The sequence below is a fragment of the Saccostrea echinata genome, unplaced genomic scaffold, assembly GCF_033153115.1.
Source record: "Saccostrea echinata isolate AGI-Se365-2 ecotype Australia unplaced genomic scaffold, CSIRO_AGI_Sech_v1 ptg000028l, whole genome shotgun sequence".
Taxonomy (NCBI): Eukaryota; Metazoa; Mollusca; class Bivalvia; order Ostreida; family Ostreidae; genus Saccostrea; species Saccostrea echinata.
Genome location: NW_026889777.1, coordinates 9,285,333 through 9,298,947, shown reverse-complemented (window position 1 = coordinate 9,298,947; position 13,615 = coordinate 9,285,333). Strand labels below are relative to the sequence as shown.

The window sequence follows — 13,615 nt, the reverse complement described above, 5'->3', positions numbered from 1 at the left end:
ATAAATACAAAAAAAAAATGTTTTCTTCAAATTTTAGTAAATCATAGAATTATGAAATGTTACATAATACAATTCCTTTACAGTAAAACTTGGTTATAAATAACTTGCTTTTAAGGAAATCTAGCTGATGAGGAAACTTTAATTAATCCCATAGAAGATTGTTCCTTGCATGGATATAAATAATTTTAGTTATAAAGAGAGAAAATTCAATACCAAGTCCCAATACGTGACTTTCTAGTATCCAAGTCTTACTGTAAGTACAAATATTCTTTCTTTCAATTCGAATATATGCAATCAAACTCACCTGTTAAGCTTTTTCTCTGGTCAGTTGGCTAACAATTCCATTTTCGTCCATGAAGAAAGGCTCTTCCCTGCACTATATTTAAGTGGATAAAAAAAACAAAGTATTTCAAAGGGCATGGACACCTGCAGTTAAATCACTCGAGATCAGAAGTTATTCTTGTACTTAGATTGGTTGAAGGAAAAAAACCCTTAGGATCTAAAGAATATTTGAGTGGTTCTCTAGTTCAAAATATTATTTTTAGGTCACCTGAGTCACTCATGTGACCTATTGCTATCTATCTCTTCTGAGCCAAAAAAGGCCATATCTCAAGAACCTCTTGGCCAATTTTTGTCTAATTTATCACAAAGTATCCAAAGGGCTTTTATTTGTACTAAAAATAGGGATGTGACCCCTAAGCAGGGAGAGATAATCGGAAAATAAAACGAAAAGTGGTGGTTTTTAAAAAATCTCAAGAACCATTATGGCTAATCATAACCATGTCCATGTTGAAGTCATGGTAAAATAACACACCTGAGTTAATATGTATTTTTTTTTATGTATACATACTGCATTCTTTTTAGATGATGTAGATGTTATTTGACTCTCCAAAAAAATTAATTTAGATTTGCATGTGTATATTCTTGGATAGACATATTTACCTCGTTGGATAGACATCGGAATGTAAATTTTTAAAACCAACATTCCAAGGCCATATAGGGCTGTTTAGAACAGTTAACACAGGTACATAGACATATAAAATTGAACCTTGCATTTAAATGAAAATGGGCATGCAGTCCATACTGAGAGCTGCTATACATGAATAAGTGCTCCAAGTTTCAAAATTTAGCATAATTTTCCTCATCAGAATTTTAAATAGTGTGTTGATAAAATGATACTAGCGATTCACAGTTTAGAACATCTTTCACAGAGAAAGAGATATGTTTCTATTACATATTGAGATTGTTGAAAAACTAAGGAATGGGATAAGAAAGACAAAATACAGATATGTAACTATGTCCATTATACACTCAAATTGTAGAAGATTTTCTCTGCTTTTAGGACCAGAGAAAACATATGCCCATCACATGGTCAGAACAGACAGCAGAGAACAGAAACTGGATGCCTTCATGAAGCCAGTCAACCCAAGCACCACCACCACCACTGAAGATGTCCCTAAAGACACCACCCAGTCTGAGGACAGCCAGATGGAGACTTCACCCAGCGGTGATGTGTAAGTACGAACAACAGACACGTGAAATATGAAAATGTAGGCTTGTATGTCTGATATTACAGAGAAGTACATGCTCCATGTGAAGTTGTTCATATTCTCCTAAAGCTGTTGTTCAATTATCATGGAATCTGTATGATTATCAATGATTGATAGAAGCAGGTCCATATATTGTTTTGCTATTTATAACAGGCCTGTAGCAACAGTTTGAAAGGGGAGAAGTAACTATAAGTCCAACCTGGACCAAAGTTGCATGGATGATGCATCTAGGAATGCACACTTCCAGACTTGCTTCAGATGCAGGATCTGACCAATATTTTGGATCAGGTCCATTCCCCAGTAACCATAACCCTAAGCTGGACCAAAGTTGCATGGATGATGCATTTAGGTATGCAAACTACCAGACTGGCTTTTGATGCTGGATCTGACCTACATTTTAAAGCAGGCCCATTCAAAAGTAACTTTTAGGTCTACCTGGACAAAAGTTACATGGATGATGCATCTAGGATAAACACTTCTAGACTTGCCTTGTATGCTGGATCTGACCGACAGTTTGGAGCAGGTCCATTCTCAAGTAGGAATAAGCTTACCTGGACCAAAATTGCATGGATGATGCATCTAGGGATAAACTTTCCTCAGATGCAGCATCTGACTTTCTAGAATGATCTGACCTATATTTTCAAGATGATTGAAATAGTTTAAATTTTTGGAACATCCCAAGAAACTATTAAACCTATCTAGACCAAACTTGCAGGGATGTTGCAACTAGATATGCATACTACTTAAACATTCAATTGATCATGAGAGACATTGCCTTCATATGTAGATAACAGTCATGGAGATGAGCTTTGTATGTATTACCAAGTTGTGATATGCTATTTATAGGGTGGTATTACCAAGTTGTGATATGCTATTTATAGAATGGTATTACCCAGTTGTGATTTGCTATTTATAGGATGGTATTACCCAGTTGTGATTTACTATTTGTAGAATGGTAATACCCAGTTGTGATTTGCTATTTATAGAATGGTATTACCCAGTTGTGGAGCCCAACAGAAGAGGAGGCCTGTAAAACTCACCAGTGTTCTCACACTTCAGGAAGACATCAAAGAAAATATGCATAAAAGTCAGTCTATATTTCATACCTCCAGAGAATGAAACATTTATCCTTTTCCTTCCCTCCACCACCGTTAATTCTATTGTACTATTGACAAATGGTCAAAATGTAAGCTTTCTAGCAATTCAAGGTCATAAAAAAAGTTCACATGGACATTTTTACAATCATCTTGTCAACATTAAAAGTATTTTTATCCAATTAAATTCATTGTAGATCTGAGAGAAATGTTCCAGTTCCACAAATTTGTGGGTTGTGTCAATAAAGAGTTTTCCTTGATGCAGCATCAGACTAAACTCTACCTAGTAAACACGACCAAACTAAGGTATGTACAATATACCAGACTAAACTCTACCTAGTAAACACGACCAAACTAAGGTATGTACAATATACCAGACTAAACTCTACCTAGTAAACACAACCAAACTAAGGTATGTACAATATACCAGACTAAACTCTACCTAGTAAACACAACCAAACTAAGGTAGGTACAATACATCCGACTAAACTCTACCTAGTAAACACGACCAAACTCAGGTACGTACAATATACCAGACTAAACTCTACCTAGTAAACACAACCAAACTAAGGTATGTACAATATACCAGACTAAACTCTACGTAGTAAACATGACCAAACTAAGGTAGATACAATGCATCCAACTAAACTCTATGTAGTTAACATGACCAAACTAAGGTACATACAACAAACCAGACAAAACTCTACCTAGTAAACACAACCAAACTAAGGTACATACAACATAAATTGATCAAATATACCTTCAACATTTTTTACTTTGTCTAAAACATTTTTGCTCTATACATGATTATTCAGTAACATTAGACAAAATCTTTTTTCAGTCGTGAACTTTTCTACCAGCTGATGATATTTGATTTTGGAAACTTTGGAATACTTAGACTTTCAGTAAGTATTGTAGTAGTGAATATTATAGTTTATACTTGTACTTTATATATCTGGTAATTTCTGCAAACGTCCAATTTTTGTAGAATATTTTTAATAGATTCTTGTAAATAAAATAAAGAAAATTAAATTATGGAGGAAATAAAATTATGATTTTAAAAGTTCCAAATATTATTATTCCTTTCCACTTAGGAGCCAGCCCCTATATATGACCTTGCCATGCTTGCCCTTGACCTAGAAGAGAGTGGCTGGACGGAGGCAGATGGTCCAAAGGATGACCTTGCTCAGTACATTGTGGATTTCTTGACATCTAAAGCGGAGATGTTGTCTGATTATTTCTCCATGGAGATTGACCAGGCAAGTGATCATAAGAAATTGATTACCATCAACATAACAAGGACTTGACAACTGTGACTCAGTTTTCCTTCCCTCTGGTTTTTAACTGATATTCCTCTAATCATTTACAGTCTACCTTGTTATATCTCAAACTCATGATGGATGGGGCCAAGGAAAACTTTGATATATCTGAAGATTCAAGATAATAAAGTTAAAATACACAAAGAAAAAGAAGCGTGGACTTCTACATCACTTTGTCCTATCTATGATGTTTAAGATATCTGTGTTTAAGTTATCAATGTTTAAGATATCAGTGTTTAAGATATCAGTTTTTGAGATATCTGAAATATCAGTGTTTGAGGTATCAGTGTTTGAGATACTGAGGTTGAGCTGTATTAATGAATTAATACTTATCGAGGTCTGTTACAGGTACAATTGAATTGTAGTAACAATATTGTAGTGGAGCTGATAATCAAGTATTTATCCCAAGAATTTGATGACTTTATTTTTTACAGAAGGGTAATTTATGCACACTGCCGCTCCTGCTTGATAACTATGTACCCAACATGGAGGGTCTTCCAATGTTTGTACTGAGGCTGGCCACTGAGGTAAGTAATTGATTGAGAATTGAGAAAGATTGACAAAAAAAATAAAACTTTATTTATTTTCCCCTTGCAAGAGACATTAAAATGCATTCAACTCGGAAGGGAAATTTTTACTATTTCTTGCAACAAAATTTCATTTCTTAAATCATACTTTTGAGTGTGAAAATAATTAAATGCTATGGTGATGCATAGCTAATTTATGTTGAGACCAAACAAGTTATATAATTTCCTTATCTGCCCATAGGTTAAGACAGTTTAATACTACATAGGAGAAACATTTAGTCTGTAAGAATGTGTTTGTGTGAATTGAGGGATTGTGTTTCTAATAAAACTGATACAAAAAATACTTGTCCTTGAATGTATTTGATAACATGAATTATTTAAAATGAGCTTTCTATATGACATATTCTTTGGAATCTATAGTACATTCATGGTTTTCTTCATTTTTGTAAGACATAATTCATAGGTACACTGAAGAATAATTTCTAAATTTGTAAAACATCTCGCTATTTAAAAAAATTGTATTTATACAACTTTACAATAATATTGAAATGAATTCCCTTAATACCTGAAACAAATGCTTGTGTATTTTTCTCTGTAGAAAGAAGTTAACATACATAACATTCCGTACAAGTATGTAAAGAAGCATAGCTGTCATTTCTATTTTCATTTTTTATTCTTTTTGGACACAGGTAAATTGGGACTCAGAGAGGGAGTGTTTTGATACATTCTGTAAGGAGACAAGCGAGTTTTATTGCTTCAAGCCCAGTTTATTTCAGAACCAGGAAAAAGAATCAACAGATTCACAGGTAATCAAAATATCAAAATGAATTGTGCCATTATGAATAAATAAATATATATATATATATATATTGTTCCCAGAAATTATATATTGAGAATTTTTTATGATACATTTCTCTAAAATGTTGGATTAATAACATACCATATAATTTACTGTTACTATTTTATTTAAGGCCATCTTTAAAGAATTGTTTGGTTGCCCTCTCCTGACTGACTTGCTAAAAATGGTCCGCCTAAAAACTTTTTTTAACCTTGAGGAAGCAATTTTTTTTATGCATTTCAGAAATACTGAACGAATTTTTTCATCCTGAGTCGGGATAGGGCAAGCAAACATTATTTTAATGTTGGCCTAATGTCTATACCCTTTACTTTCTAATGATACATGCAGTTTTCATGGATAGCATCCTATTTATTTAAAGGGGCTGGGACACTGATTTGAAGCTCATATTTTCTAAAATTTTCTAAATAATAACATGACTTATATGTTGCTAGAGCATTTCACACTGAAGTATATTAAAAGTGCGTTAAAAAAATTCTTTTATCTGGAAATTATTAAAACTACAATTTTTGGGATGTGATTGACACATATCCTTGCAATTTCACAAGGATAAAACTTGAGAAAAAAGTAGAAATTTTGTTGTGTATTAATGAAAAATATATAAAAACTATAATCCAAAAAGTTCAGAGTAGAAATGCAAGAAAGCAAAACCAACTCACCAGTGTTGTCAGTCTATGCTCATTGATTTGTGCAGACTAAACAAATTGAACACACCTGGTAAAATGTCAACACTAACAATAACAGAGCTCATGCCCTGTTTACTAACATAGGTGTTTGAATATGACGTTTTGAAGAATTTCGTTGTCATTGAATTCTCAGATTATTCATGTATTCATTAAACTGAAGTTATTTTTATGCCCCGCCATGAATATGGCCGGGGCATATAGTGTTTGTCATGTCAGTCTTCCGTCTGTCCTTCCGTCACACTTTGCATTTAGCTCTGTTCAAAGCTCAGTTTCAAAGAAACTATTCAAGGTATTTTTATCAAACTTCATATGCTGATAGATATTGATGAGAGCTATGCAACTGCATCAACATTTTTTGACCTTGACCTTTACTTTGACCTCACTTTTCTTAAGTTAGTGTCAAACTTCATTTGCTGATACATACTGATGAGAGCTATTCAACTGCATCAATATTTTTTTGACCTTGACCTTTCCTTTGACCTTGACCTCACTTTTCTTAAATTAGTGTTTTTCTCAGTTTTAAAGAAACCATTCATAATATTTTTATCAAACTTCATATGGTAATACATACTGGTGTGACCTTTTCAACTGCATCAACAATTTTTGACCTTGACCTTTCCTTTGACCTTGACCTCACTTTTCTTAAATTAGTGTCAAACTTCATACGCTGATACATACTGATGTAAGCTTTTCAACTGCATCAATATTTTTTCACCTTGACCTTTCCCCTGACCTTGACCTCACTTTTTCTCAATTTGTGTCAAAATGTTACATTACTAATATACCCTCGACGGGGCATTCATGTCCTATAGACATATTTCTAGTTTGAATAAAAATAGACATTTAAAATTGTAAACAATGCAACTGTATTCAGGCCCTTTAATATACTTCCTGTTTTCTGCTGATGTTCAAAATTACTGCTATAGAAAATAGAAAGCCTGTTTAAGAAATGTATAAGTAAGGGATTGTTAAATCTGGTGATATTTCTGAAATACCAATTTCAGTGTCTTCTTCGTATTTTGTGATACAGATATTAAAAAAGGAGGAATTCAGTTAAGGAAAAGAGTTTGTAGGTCTAGTAAACCAACATTTACAGAATGAAGAAGGCTATTTGCTCAGTAAGAACAACACTAAGTATAGAAAAATGGGGTTACCAGCTCTTTCTCTCTGCTGAATTCCTTTCCATTTTTCGATATTTTGTCCCACATGAATCAATTGTAGCCAGTGAAATACTCAGTGTTTCAGACGTATTGTTACTTTTGCAATTTTTTGATAATAAACATCTACAATAGGCTTTCTTTTTTCAAAAGCACTCATTTTGAACATTAGCAAATCAACCAGAATTATCCATAGAAAACCTTCATATGAAATAAGAAAGTAGTCATTCAATAAAAGAGTGATTTCAAACTATAAATATTTTAAAAATATTTTGAAAGTACATTTCATGAAAAAATTCTTAATAATTTCTGGAAATGTTTATTTTATTTAAACAAAGTAAGCTTCAAACAAATGATCATGATTAATTCCCTTGTCTTCTGTGTTATATAATTTTCAACTGCTTTCAGGAAGAAGAGGGAGTGACTGATAAATCCTGGAAGTGGACTGTGGAACACGTTTTATATAGTGCATTCCGGAATCTTTTGTTCCCTCCCAAGTCTTTTGCTGAAGACTCAAGTATTTTACAAATTGCCAATTTACCAGATTTATATAAAGTGTTTGAACGATGTTAATAAAAATATTTACTCAGTGATTGTGTTGTTTTAAGTTTTTAGCTCACCTGATTCAAGGCAATCAAAGCTTTACATATGAATATATGGGAGAAGAAGTCTGCTGATGAAGAACAACAGGGCCATAAAGAAGGTGACCGTTGTGGCCCATAGGCCTCTTGTTTAGGTTACCTCTGTCCATCCTCTTGCAATGTGTGTTGGTCTGAAACTTTTAAACATCTGGAATGGTTTAGCCAAAATCAATCAGTGTTGGTGTATAGAAATTATGGGTAAAGAGGAACAAAATTTGTGAATTTCATGGTCTCTTCAAAAATCTACTCCTGCTGGATGTCAAGTAGTCAAGCTGTTGTCATGATTATGATAAGCAATGAGCCTTTTATCAAAAATGTTAAATTCGGATCCCTGTTTAGGGTTCAGGATGCGAAGTTGGGCTAAGTTTGTCATATATTGAAAATGCATCATATCTTATAAAATCTTCTCTAGGCCAACTTTAAAGCTATCGCGCAAGAATATAAAGCGTTATGCGTATTACATGCGATACGGTGTCGGCACTATTTCTCTTCTCTACTAATATCTCAATTCCATATATAAGACGTTTGGTCATCGTCACGGGCTGATGCACACTGACCTAAAAGGCCTAGTGTATACATTGATAGGTATGTCAAACCTGTACTGTCTATGGGGATTTCTATTTCATTCAAGTAATACAAAATGTAACACTAATCGTAAATCAGAAATGAGTAAAAATAATAATTAGTAAAAAAATAAATAAAATCAGGATTGAGTAAATAATGTTTTGACACACACTAATAACTTACACGTTATTACAATCGAACTGCAGTGAGAGACACACATCGAACACTACGAAAGTGGACAATTTGTGGAGACAGTACAAGTTTGATGGATCCAACGGTAAGTAGAAATAAGCATAAAAACGATTAGAATAAAGTATCCAAATTCTTTTACGAAATACATCCAGAGCACATTCACGCCCTTCCGACATGTTGACAAGTCACTTGACAATCCAGTTTTGCTAAAAATAGATAACATAATTATTTCCATTTTCGTGCGCATGCCTCTCAAAAGGATCGGTTATTATTTTTTTTATTCAATGAATATATTCAATAATTCAAATACATCCTCCTGCTAATTATTTAAAGGTTTTGCAAGAAGTATTTAAAACAAAGAGAAAATGGTCTGTCTGTCTTTTATGTTCTACACATTTTAACTAGTCTGTATGATATTCTGCAGAACTCCGGGGGGGGGGGGGGGGGGCAGATTTATATATATTACATGAATGTGAGGGTGCATGTTTTCAGATAAATTCTTGCCTTTCTTTCATTCTTCAATGGGGTTAATAGGCAAAATGTAAGCCGGTATATTTGAGGAAATTTCACTTTTATATATATATATATATATATATATATATATATATATATATATATATATAAAAGCGTACAATTTAAACGTACAAAAATCAGATGTCGAAATAAAGCATAAGCTTGGACACCTGAATTTGTGTAGAATTTCAATCACTTTTATTTATAAAGGTTTCTGTGAACATGATGGAATCTGAGGAAGAGACTTCAGATACAGAGGTGATAATTTTTATTTTTTTATTTTTGTTATTTTTTTTATGGTCTGCCCTCTGAAAAAGGATCTCTGTCAGAGTTTCAATTTCATTTAAAAAAAAAAAGAAGGCCACCAACCCTGAACCGCTTTGAAAAGATGTAAAATGATATAACTTTGTAGTCATTGTGTGTAGAAAAAAAACAAAAGAAACAAACAAACAAAAATCATCCTGCATCTGATTGATTACAGTGTATGAATTCATCTATATTATAATCATTTCTTCGCCCTTTTCATGTACTATGATTTTTTTAAAAAATCAATTTCTACAAAAAAAGTAGCTTCTGTACTATCATTATTATATGAAGCGGGAAAATGGATTAAATACTTTTTGGAACAATCCATGCACTTTATGCCTTATAAAGAATTTGTGTGAAATAAAATATTCATATGTATGCATGTAGTCATTTTTTAAGGAAATAAAGGTTCAATATCTCTCAAATTATATTCTTTCATCGTTAATAACTCTATTATTCTCAATAAAAATATGCATGTATACGTAGGAATGTGAAAGTACAGTGGAAAAATTACTACGAGAAATATTTGGTGACGATGATGCAAAAGAGACCATGGATCCAGAAGATGTAGATACAGAGGGAGAAAACGACGCAGATGAAGCTATATGGCACGAGTATGAGCCCCCCCCCCTCTCTCTCTCTCTCTGCGCCACATAATCAAAAGCGCTTATAAAACCTTTATCTATATTTATATACGCTACATTACTCATTTATGTTTGAAGGAGAAACGAGCAAGACGAGGAAATCCATCTTGTAAAGGACAGGAGGTTTATCGTCGGCGAAAGGGAAATTCTCTATCTTACAGAAAGATCAACGTGTTCAGAGTGTGGAGAGCGCATTGATAATTCTACCATACAAGAAGGGGAGAAGATTGCTGCTGGTATAAAATACCAGTACCTCTGCGTTGTATGTATACAAAAAAGAAAAAAACAAATCCAGGTTTCCAATCATCTTTGTGTGATATTTCCATTGATCAAAACATTTATATACGAGAGGTGTCTGACATCAATTAGAAACGAAATAGTTCACTGACTAACCTTATTCTGTAAAAAAGAAAAAAAAATGAAAATAAAATGCAATAGAATGAATTTTTTAAAAGGTAAATTGATTATTAGACATAACTACGTTTTGCATTGACCAATTTGAGATCCGTACATATTATAAAAGAATTTAAAATGTATAAGATGATTATAAAAAAAAATACATGTACACTTTAAAAAACAATCCTGGTCTATTTTACAAAGGATAAACAAAAGTAGAACAGAAGGGTTCATAAAAATAGCATTAGGTGGAGGAAAGTAAATTGAAGAATTTCTTTTATTCTTCTTTTATTGCACGAATATACAAGACAGGAAAAGGGGTGGGGTATAAACTTACACTTATCTGATCATCTCAATGATTTTGTAATAATTTTGGATGAAAGTTGATTTTATACATTTTTGAAAAATAGAATTCCCATAAGAACAAATGGATTTCGACCCCTTTTTATGGTGGGAAGAGTCTGGTGGCGCTGCTAATACAATTGATGGTACTGTTATCTGGCGCGTCTTGGAGTAAGTTTGCCACCGGAGCGAAGTTTATAAACTTAGTAACAGGGTGTTCCCGTGCATTTTACCATCATCAACTTCTATATAAGGTAATTTTTTTTTAAAATTTTCAATCAATAATATTTGCAATTAAAAAGGAAATTCAAAGTAGACAAACTAGATATTACTCTCTTTGCAGGAGGCAATAAACAGTTTTTTTGAAAAACATCTGACTAATGTGCATAAAAAATTAGCAAGCAAGCCATTGAGCCTAGCAGTTGACGTCCGATATGACTCACCAGGTACAGGAGATATTTACTCTAATAGCTAAATGAATGTCAGGTTTTAGATATACTGAATAAACAGTAATCTGTTATTTAAAAAAATAGTGATTTTTTATACAAGTATGTTACAGCTTTTTCAAATAGAAAGGGGGGGGGGGGTATTTGAGAAAAAACTGAAAAATTTTGACAATAGAGAAATGAAAGAAAAATGAAGGGAACAGTCCCCACCCACCTACTGGTACTACTAGGATCATGCGCGGATCCAGGAATTTTTTCCAGGGGGGGGGGGATTCCACCCCAGTCAAAAAAAATCCAACCCAGAAATTTGTTGACAAGCAAAAAAAAAAAAAAATGTAAACTCGCCGCCCAAACGTGAAAAACCTATATTTCTTGAGGTGGGGGGGGGGGGGTGTTAGTGGTTGACTTCTTACATTTAACTTTTCGTACCAACTTGACACAGGTCCGCGTTTTCGAGGGGGGTCTGCGTTTTCTAAGGGGGGTCCAAGGTCACTTTTTACTTGGTTTAGTATATAAATTTAATAACTCTGCAAATTCCAGGGGGTCCGGACCCCCCCCCCCCCCTCTAGATCCGCGCATGAGGATATGTCTGTCATGACAGCAGTAAAAGCCGTGAATTGTCTTGCAGGATTTTCCGCTAACAAAGCAACTTCAGTGTTTATGGACTGCGAAAGTCGGTTGATTGTGCACTTAGATGTTGCAGACTCCAGGGAAGTACAGAGATACAGTCCAAAAATGGAAAAGTTGTTGGTTGAGAGGGGACTGGAGAAGGTTATATACCATTATCCATTGGTGATTTGGGAAATCGTTTCTGATGCCAGCAGAACGATCATTGCTTTGCTAAGTAATAATTTATAATACTTTACTGGAATTATCTGGTATATATTATCTATTCATAATCAGATAAAAGTATATACACGTTCCAATAAAATTTGATTGTCATTTTAGAATCGGATAGGTTTAAACACATTCGCCACAGTTTGGATATTTGGCATAAAGCTAAGAAGCTTGCATATATGTTGGGGGATGCTGCAAAGAAAGCTGCCCATCGCAGTCTATTACCATGGATCCGCCCTACTGTAAACCACTTCTGGTATTGCTGTAGTTCGTGCGGTGGGGATGCCCAAAAACTGGTTAAAAAATGGTTTAAAATACTGCACCATGTTACAAACGAGCATGAATGGTCTGGTGGCAGGTAACCATGCATTATGAAAACATATCCAATGAAACTATTTTGAACTGTTTTAAAAAAAATTGCGATTTTATCTATTTAATTGTAAACTTATAGATGTAATCATGCTAAAGACACAAATACAAGTATGGAAAAGTGGCTTTCCAAGAATTCATCTACTTACACAGAATTTCGGTACGTATTTATTATTTATTGAAGTTAGTGAACAGACGTACGCTCTTTTTACTATCTATACAAACAATTACAGTACAGATCATTAGAAATCATGAATTTTTTTTTTTATTTCTATATATAGAAAAATCGTCGTAAATAAGGAGTTTACTGGAAACTTCAATTATTACACTACCTGTAGACAAACGTGGGCAATTGAAAATTTCTATTCCCACACTCTCCTGCACTACTGTCCAAAACAAGTGTCCTTTGGATTTGACTCCTACGTCATCAGGAACCAACTTGCTGTCATCGACTATAATCACCATCTGGACAGAGAGATTCAGCAAGCAAAGGATGGAACCAGCGTCCCTGTCGTACAATTTTCTCGTAAAACGAAGCAGTGGGTTGCTTATGATAGACGAGTAGCTAAATGTTATACTTATATTCCTGGTACGTAAATAAGATATTTTTTTCATATGTTATGTTAAAAACTAGGGGGTGGGGGGGGGGGGGTAATGAAATTAATAAAGTATGCATTGCCTTATAAACATGCCGTATTCTTTCTGAATTTGTTTATACATACAGGTTGTATTTATTCTTCCCCCTCCTTTTTTTGGGGGGGTGGGGTGGGGTGGGGGGTGGTAAAAATCTATCACTGTAAAGATATAACTAAATTATTCAGTACAATTTTTTTTAGATCTCATTGCAAGTTGTTTGAGACAAACATATGGCGCCCGAAGAGAAGCATATACGAAAAGTTTACAAGCAAAAACATTGGATCAAATCGCTACTAATCTCTCTGGAGAAACTACACCGTCTTCTAAGGAACTTTTAAACAGCAGAAAAAAAAGAAAAACTTGTGGTAAGTAACATTTCTATTTTAATCTGAATCAGAGTATAAAGACTCATAGCCCTTATAGTCCACAGGATTGACTTCAGGAAATCGAAGTCGTATCTGACGACAGACACAGGATGGTACTACAACTCGCCTTCCTGCTCCTAACCGCCCATGCTGCCAGAGTACAAAATTGCGGTAT

The 13,615-nt window shown here is 33.9% G+C and overlaps 2 protein-coding genes and 1 long non-coding RNA gene across 5 annotated transcripts in view; 2 read left to right on the top strand and 1 right to left on the bottom strand.

Annotated features, from left to right (window-relative positions):
- LOC133194100 (DNA mismatch repair protein Mlh1-like) overlaps positions 1-7,779 on the top strand; it is an 80,987-nt gene extending 73,208 nt beyond the window's left edge. For all 3 annotated transcript variants that reach the window (XM_061330069.1, XM_061330068.1, XM_061330070.1), the window contains 8 exons: positions 1,343-1,514; positions 2,537-2,637; positions 2,842-2,950; positions 3,486-3,549; positions 3,739-3,903; positions 4,398-4,490; positions 5,180-5,296; positions 7,598-7,779. In XM_061330069.1, the coding sequence (XP_061186053.1) occupies positions 1,343-1,514; positions 2,537-2,637; positions 2,842-2,950; positions 3,486-3,549; positions 3,739-3,903; positions 4,398-4,490; positions 5,180-5,296; positions 7,598-7,762 (986 nt within the window). In that variant the 3' untranslated portion in view covers positions 7,763-7,779. The remainder of the gene's footprint in view (positions 1-1,342; positions 1,515-2,536; positions 2,638-2,841; positions 2,951-3,485; positions 3,550-3,738; positions 3,904-4,397; positions 4,491-5,179; positions 5,297-7,597) is intronic.
- On the bottom strand, positions 6,400-6,720 carry LOC133194101 (uncharacterized). The gene is made up of 2 exons (XR_009722041.1): positions 6,647-6,720; positions 6,400-6,494 (listed from the first exon to the last, which is right to left on the bottom strand). It is a non-coding gene; the product is annotated as an uncharacterized LOC133194101 (long non-coding RNA).
- Positions 7,780-10,915: 3,136 nt separating the features above from the next.
- On the top strand, positions 10,916-13,448 carry LOC133193986 (uncharacterized). Its single transcript, XM_061329897.1, has 7 exons — positions 10,916-11,041; positions 11,131-11,233; positions 11,862-12,077; positions 12,182-12,428; positions 12,522-12,599; positions 12,721-13,028; positions 13,276-13,448. The coding sequence occupies exons 1-7, from the start codon at positions 10,931-10,933 to the stop codon at positions 13,446-13,448; spliced, it is 1,236 nt and encodes a 411-aa protein (XP_061185881.1). The 5' UTR covers positions 10,916-10,930.
- The last annotated feature ends 167 nt before the right edge of the window (positions 13,449-13,615 follow it).

What these genes read in the sequence shown, in the direction of transcription:
- LOC133193986 (XM_061329897.1), top strand. Translation starts at nt 10,931, where the DNA reads ATGGTACTGTTATCTGGCGCGTCTTGGAGTAAGTTTGCCACCGGAGCG. An exon ending in ATCATCAACTTCTATATAAG is followed by an intron (nt 11,042 to 11,130) that starts GTAATTTTTTTT and finishes CTCTCTTTGCAG; the next exon opens with GAGGCAATAAACAGTTTTTT. An exon ending in CATGAATGGTCTGGTGGCAG is followed by an intron (nt 12,429 to 12,521) that starts GTAACCATGCAT and finishes GTAAACTTATAG; the next exon opens with ATGTAATCATGCTAAAGACA.